The 8,417-nt window shown below is 32.1% G+C and overlaps 1 protein-coding gene across 24 annotated transcripts in view; it reads right to left on the bottom strand.

Annotated features, from left to right (window-relative positions):
- LOC123516564 (cathepsin L-like) overlaps positions 1-7,884 on the bottom strand; it is a 34,256-nt gene extending 26,372 nt beyond the window's left edge. For 18 of the 24 annotated variants that reach the window (XM_045276057.1, XM_045276049.1, XM_045276069.1 and 15 more), the window contains exons 1-2: positions 7,687-7,883; positions 4,594-4,635 (exon numbers count right to left, since the gene is read on the bottom strand). In XM_045276057.1, the coding sequence (XP_045131992.1) occupies positions 4,594-4,635; positions 7,687-7,761 (117 nt within the window). In that variant the 5' untranslated portion in view covers positions 7,762-7,883. Of the gene's footprint in view, positions 1-4,593; positions 4,636-7,686 lie in introns of all 24 variants that reach the window. The other 6 variants (XM_045276065.1, XM_045276053.1, XM_045276060.1 and 3 more) reach the window with 2 other exon arrangements.
- Between the last annotated feature and the right edge of the window lie 533 nt (positions 7,885-8,417).

The following is an 8,417-nucleotide window of genomic DNA, read 5'->3' on the forward strand; positions in this document are numbered from 1 at the left end:
GAAGTCTCTGGATGTCATGGTTACCAAAATATCACAGGTTGAATGAGGTAGTATCATCGGTTTACATGGCCTTGCGTCCGATTGGGTTCAGCAACCTTGGGTAGAGCAAGAGAAAACAGGCCCCTTGTATCCTTCTTTCCCCTCTCTCTCTCTCTCTCTCTCCTGTTGCCTGTTCTGATCCCACTCTCATTCAAAAGTCGTCTTCCTGTAACATGGCGAGAGACCCGAGGTATAGAAATAAGGTGCGTGGAAGAGGTGGCGGAATCAGACACAGTGAAATCACTGTCACTCCTACCATTCATCATTGGTGACACAGTGACGCAGATCATATGTTTACTCCTGATGAGTGTTGCCAGCTCACAAGCAAAGAAAACTGAAGAAAATGGCCAAAATATAGCCGTAAAAAGCCTAAACGTCTATCGACGTGCCCGAGTCTTGTGTGATGAACATCTATCGATATGTCCTGAGTTTTGCGGGTTAAGTTGTTATTTTGGGCTATATATTTAATTTACATCATGCATACAATAAACATCATATTTATCTTATATTAAATCTATATTTGGTTGGTATTTAAAGCATGGTAATTTCTTTTTAGGGGAAGGGGTAAATTCATATCACAAGAACGAATTAATTCTAATTCCATTAATTTCTATCGGAAAAATTGCTTTGATATACAATTTATTTGATATACAACGATCCTCACGGAATGAATTAAAATCATATGTCAAGGTATATACTATATATATATATATATATATATATATATATATATATATATATATATATATATATATATATATATATATATATATATATATATATATATATATATATATATATATATATATATATATATATATATATATATATATATATATATATATATATATATATATATATATATATATATATATATATATATATATATATATATATATATATATATATATATATATATATATATATATATATATATATATATATATATATATATATATATATATATATATATATATATATATATATATAGCCCATAGGGCTTCTTCTCTGAAGAAGCCCTATGGGCAAACGTTGGAGAAATAAAATACTCCTGCTACTCCTGAGTTTCTTTCCACCACCCACCAATATATATATATATATATATATATATATATATATATATATATATATATATATATATATATATATATATATATATATATATATATATATATATATATATATATATATATATATATATATATATATATATATATATATATATATATATATATATATATATATATGAATATATATAAATATATATATATATATATATATATATATATGATATATATAAATATATATATATATATATATATATATATATATATATATATATATATATATATATATATATATATATATATATATATATATATATATATATATATATATAAATATATATATATATATATATATATATATATATATATATATATATATATATATATATATATATATATATATATATATATATATATATATATATATATATATATATATATATATATATATATATATATATATATATATATATATATATATATATATATATATATATATATATATATATATATATATATATATATATATATATATATATATATATATATATATATATATATATATATATATATATATATATATATATATATATATATATATATATATATATATATATATATATATATATATATATATATATATATATATATATATATATATATATATATATATATATATATATATATATATATATATATATATATATATATATATATATATATATATATATATATATATATATATATATATATATATATATATATATATATATATATATATATATATATATATATATATATATATATATATATATATATATATATATATATATATATATAAAAGATTATCATGAGGAAAATCTATTACTTTAAACTGTAAAATAACATGGAAAATTATATGTGTGTGTGTTTCACTGTTTGATCTGCTGCAGTCTCTGACGAGACAGCCAGACGTTACCCTACGGAACGAGCCCAGAGCTCATTATTTCCGATCTTCGGATAGGCCTGAGACCAGGCACACAACACACACCGGGCAACAAGGTCACAACTCCTCGATTTACATCCCGTACCTACTCACTGCTAGGTGAACAGGGGTTACATGTGAAAGGAGACACACCCAAATATCTCCACCCGGCCGGGGAATCGAACCCCGGTCCTCTGGCTTGTGAAGCCAGCGCTCTAACCACTGAGCTACCGGGCGTGTGTGTGTGTGTGTGTGTGTGTGTGTGTGTGTGTATTTACCTAGTTGTATTGTACAGGGTTCGAGCGGGGGTCATAGTGTCCTGTCTCCATATCTCGATTTATCAAATTTTTTCCTTAAAGTTATGCACATTATGTGCTGTAACAATTTCATTATCCAATGCATTCCACTTTTACACCGTTCTGTGTCCAATATCCTTCACACACTGCCTCATCCTGATTTTTTTTTCATGTCTTCTTGTCCTTCCATCTTCTGTCAACAGCACCAGATCTTCTTTGTCTATCTTTTCAATGCCATTGACTATCTTGTACATTGTTATTAGGTCCACACATTCTCTTCTATCTTGTAAGTTGGCAGTCCCATTTCCTTCAGTCTTTCTTCATATGTTAGATCCTTTAATTCCAGTACCATCTTCATAGCGATCTTCTGTATCCTTTCCAATTTTCTTATATCCTTTTTAAAGCTCAGAGACCATACCACTGCTGCATATTCCAGCCTTGGACATATCATGTTTGTGATGACTTTTATCATCATATCTTTGTCCATGTATTGAAATGCCACTACTATATTAGTCAACATTTCATATGATAGTCCAAATATCTTGTTTACGTGTTTTTCGGAGCTCAGATTTTCTTGTATGATCGCTCCCAGATCTTTTTCCTCTTTAGTCTTCATTATTTCTTCCTCTCCCATCAAATAGTTCCATTTCGGTCCTCTCTTACTCTTTCTTAGTTCCATTATGTGACATTTCTTGGCATTAAACTCCAATTTCCATTTCTTGCTCCACTCATAGATCTTGTTTATATGTTCTTGCAACAGCAGACAGTTCTCTCTGGTTTTGATAACACTTAGCAGCTTTGCATCATCAGCAAATAAATCCATATAACTGTTTACCTCAATGTGAATGTCGTTCAAATAAATCTGAATCATAATGGGGGCTAACACTGAGCCTTGTGGCACTCCGCTAGTTACTTTACCCCAAGATGAGTATGTGTGTGTGTTTCACTGTTTGATCTGCTGCAGTCTCTGACGAGACAGCCAGACGTTACCCTACGGAACGAGCTCAGAGCTCATTATTTCCGATCTTCGGATAGGCCTGAGACCAGGCACACACCTCACTTATCCAATTTGTGTGTGTGTGTGTGTGTGTGTGTGTGTGTGTGTTATTCACCATGGTCACCTACTGGTCACTCAGCCAGTCTTTCCCCTACAGAAAGAGCTCAGAGGTCATACTGGCTGATCTTTCGGTAGGACTGAGACCACACCACACTCCACGCACCAGAAAAGCAAGGCCACAACCCCTCGAGTTACATCCCATACCTATTTACTGCTAGATGAACAGAGGCTATACATTAAGAGGCTTGTCCATTTGCCTTGCCGCACCCAGGACTCGTACCCCAGACCCTCTCAGTTGCATGCTGTGTGTGCAAACCACCATACTATGTGATGTGTGATGTGTGTGTGTGTGTGTGTGTGTGTGTGTGTGTGTGTGTGTTTACCTAGATGTAGTTTTACAGGGCCTGGGCTTTACGCTCGTGTGGCCCCGTCTCCATATCTACACTTATCCAATTTTTCTTTAAAACTATGCACACTCATTGCTGACACTACTTCACTCAAACTGTTCCAAGTCTCAACACATCTTTGTGGGAAACTATATTTTTTAACATATCTCAGACATCTTCCTTCCTCAGTTGTGTGCGTGTATGTGTGTGTATTTACCTAGTTGTTATTTATGGGAGGAGGAGTTCAAACTCGTGCTGTCCCATCTCTATATCTACTTTTATCTAACTTTTCCTTAAATCCGTGAATTGTTTTTGCTTCAACCACTTCTTTCTCCAGCGCATTCGAGATCCCCACAATTGTTTGTGGAAAACTGTATTTCTTTATGTCTTTTGTACACACACTCATCTTCACTTTTCTCCCATGCTTCCTCCCACTTCTCATATCTCTCACCACCAGATCATCACAGTCCAACTTCTCAATGCCAGACAGAATCCTATACATAGTGATAAGGTCTCCTCTCTCCCTTCTTTTTTCCAGTGTCGGCAGACTCAATTTTTCCAGTCTCTGTGTGTGTGTGTGTGTGTGTGTGTGTGTGTGTGTGTGTGTGTGTGTGTGTGTGTGTGTGTGTGTGTGTGTGTGCGTGTGCATGCACGCGTGCATGCGTGAGTGTGTGCGTGCATGTGTGCGTGTGTGATGCATGCGTGCGTGCTTGCTAATAAAGCTACAACAAAGTAATGCTACTAGTCTAACTGAAGTAAAATAAAACATAAGCAAAATTCATACCTTTTCATAATGTTTGGTGTCTGGATTATAAACTCCAAGTCTCTACAGAAAAGTACAAAAATAACAATGGTTAAGAAAGGTTAGTGCACCACAAGTACAGTAGCTATTGGTTAAATTTTCAAATACTACAGTGGAACCTCAATTTGCCCTATAGCCCTACTTACAATATCCAAGATGCAAGTGGTCACTATGTCCATTTTTTACCTAAATTCAAGTTGTGACCTAGCTCCACATACACCACTGGTAGCTGGCAAAGTGGATACCACATCCTCTCAGCATCTGATGTCTGACATATTCAACTCTGTCTATTTTTTTCTTTGGTGTGGAAGTATTTTGTGAGCTGTGTTAGTATTTAGTGTATCTTATGGAGTTATTTTGTTTAGTTTTTTGTTAGACCATGGGTTCTAAGCCTCCCTCCTTCACCCTTTACCTCTTCTAACACCTTTGGTTGTCCTAAGTCATCTGATTTCTAAGTTCAGTTTACAAAAACAGTTTATTTCCTTATATTCTCTTTTGTTACATTTGAATATATCTTTGTAAAATATTTGTTATTCCTAAATAAATTTTCTTATCTATAAACATAAAAAATAACATAAGTGAGGTTGGAACAGATGAATGGCAAATTTTTTTTTATATATATATATATATATATATATATATATATATATATATATATATATATATATAGAGAGAGAGAGAGAGAGAGAGAGAGAGAGAGAGAGAGAGAGAGAGAGAGAGAGAGAGAGAGAGAGAGAGAGAGAGAGAGAGAGAGAGAGAGAGAGAGAGAGAGAGAGAGATAAGCATAAGGTTGAGGTACCACTGTATAGTATTTCCTTTGTCATTTAGATTAGTAATATAGCATTTGCAAATTTGATTATTTCATATGCATATTTAGTTCATCCATGCACAATGAAAGAAAATGAAACTTGCTCAGAATATAGTTATCTAATCACATCAAACTAAAGTACACTTACAATAAATTCCAAATACTTAATGATAATGCATAGCAGATTAAAACTTGAAATAATATGCTATCAGCTTGAGTTATGGGATAGAAGTGAACATGTGCAAAGAACTACTTTACTAAATTTAAACTAGAACATAGATAATTTGTTCATATATTTCTTTTTAAAAATTTATATGTAAACTTAAGCAGGAAAAATTTACAAATCTCTCTAAAACCAATATCTAATGTTACTATAGACTCTGCTATCCTTACCACCACATCAACTACTACAAAGACTGATAAGAAAAAAGTGGAGCAGATAAGAGGCAGACTATAAGAGGCAATGAAGCATTACCATGTGGTAAACAAAACTATGTACACCAATCTTGTAAGTTTATCCAAGCTGATTTTAGTATCTAATTAAGTTTAAGACAACAATAACCAATTTTCTTTTATACAAGATGAGCTGATATGCATCTTCACTGATCCTAAACCTACTTCATTTTCCCATCTTCCTACAACTTGTCTTCTTTTAAGAGGGAGGTCTGAAGATATTTGTCCCTTTCTTTTGGCTGATTCTTTTATCTGCAAGGGGACTGGCAATTAAGTGGATCTTTTAAAATTTTTTATTGCCCTTGACCAATTTCCCCTCTTACACAAAATAAAAAGAATTTATGACCAATCACTAAGAAGTCTGTTTCTATTATCCCATTTCATGTGTAAAACTATATTGTCTATTCATACATTGATCATATACCTGGTTTTTGTGATATCAATGATGTTAATTTAGTCTTAATATGAATGTAAATAGATCTACATTTTCATATAATGCTTCTATTTATATCTCAATGCACAAACAACTTTGGAAAAAAGTAATTTCTGATAAAGTAAATACATATTACCAAAGACTAAATGGGAGAGTTTGTCCCTTCCACTGGAATTTCCTAATGTTATGCTAACTGCTACTAGTCATTCCCTTAGCCAAATGACAGTGAGGACATTTCAAAACTACATAAAATTAATCAAATGTGTGAATAACTTTTAATCAGGTGCCAACCCAATCATAGATTTTCTCTTTACCAGGACCCTCAGACACCCAAATAAATATATATGTCTTGTATTTGTATTTGCTAACTTGTTATTCAAAGACCTCAATAGGAGAAATTAAACAAATCTGGCTAAATCTTCAAAAGCGTGTTACAAACCTTACTACTGACTCACAACAAATGATAAAGATTACTGAAAAAAATTCTTGAAATAATGTTATGTATTGTAAAATTGTCCAAGATATCAGCAGATATCATGCTGATGTAAAACAGAACAGACTTGGCCAACGCAGGACTGCCTACACTCTCTGCCTAACAAACAACAGAAACGTAGATGTAGTCATATATCAAGATGAGTGGATGGGTTGTGTGCCACTCCTGCAAACAATTTTTGATGGACTTATAATAGTGTGTGTGTGTGTGTATATATATATATATATATATATATATATATATATATATATATATATATATATATATATATATATATATATATATATATATATATATATATATATATATATATATATATATATATATATATATATATATATATATATATATATATATATATATATATATATATATATATATATATATACACTAATGTAGCCAGGGAGTAGATTTTCTTTTAGGCAGATGAGGTTAAAAGCTGTTGCAACTTTGCATTATTCTGCTTCTGCTGGACTTTCTCTATTTGTCTAATTAAATCTTTATTATGAGCAGTGAGTGTTCCTAAGAGCTGTCCAATATTTGGTTGAACTCTAGCAACGTTTCGATCCATTTCAGCCTGAAGATGATCCAAGAAATGGATGGAAACGTCGCCAGAGTCCATCCAAATATTGGCCAGCTCTAAAGAGCACTTGCTGTTCATAGTAAGGATTTGATATATATTATATAATATATATATATATATATATATATATATATATATATATATATATATATATATATATATATTAGTACCAGGGACAAGAGCAACAGGGCTTGGCTTCACTTCAACACGTGACTGTGCGATTGGCAACAAGGAAGGAATACAGTCACTCCAGTACTACAAGGCTTTCTTCTCTCCCTCCCCGTAACCTTTCATCACATCCTCACCATTTTGTCCGGTCGAACCAATTGCGCAGAGGCCAGACATGACACCACCACGCAGAATACAACAAGGGCCTTCATCTTGGCCCCGCAGCAACCACCACCCTTTTGTGACAACTGATTTAGAAACTAATGCCGCAGCAGCGTCACCTCTTCCGCCCTCTGTCTTGACGGAGATCAGCTGACTCTGACCGTCTGGCATCTATTCGTCACTTTCGGACCTTTACTTTTATTCGATCTCATTATCTTTTTGTAGTGTTGGTTAAAATTATATTAAAACCGCGTTTCCTATGCCTTATTGAATATAGATCTTGAAAATTACAACAAAAGACATATAAAGATGTATAATAGCCGAAAACGCTCCTAAAATTTCTACGCCGTAATCAGTGTACCCTTGAAGCATCTTTTATTACTTTGGCATGTCCTTTGTCCTCAATAAGATCACGTGTCGAATACTCTCATCACTGCGGGAGAGGAAAGAAAGCAAGATATGAGCTTACGTTGGAAAGTTAAGATCAATGAAATAAGAGTAGATATGATATGATTATTAGAAACACACAGGTTCATTCTCATTCAACAAGGCATAACCAAGAAATACATGTACCACAATGTAGAACAACTTTATTTCAAAATACTTTCAGATATAAAGGAGCAATTATATGGAACCATGTGTCCAAATCTATCCCTTATGATTGTAAATTATCAACTTTCAAGCATAAACTTAAGACTTTTCTATT

Source organism: Portunus trituberculatus, chromosome 41 (assembly GCF_017591435.1).
Source record: "Portunus trituberculatus isolate SZX2019 chromosome 41, ASM1759143v1, whole genome shotgun sequence".
Lineage (NCBI taxonomy): Eukaryota > Metazoa > Arthropoda > Malacostraca > Decapoda > Portunidae > Portunus > Portunus trituberculatus.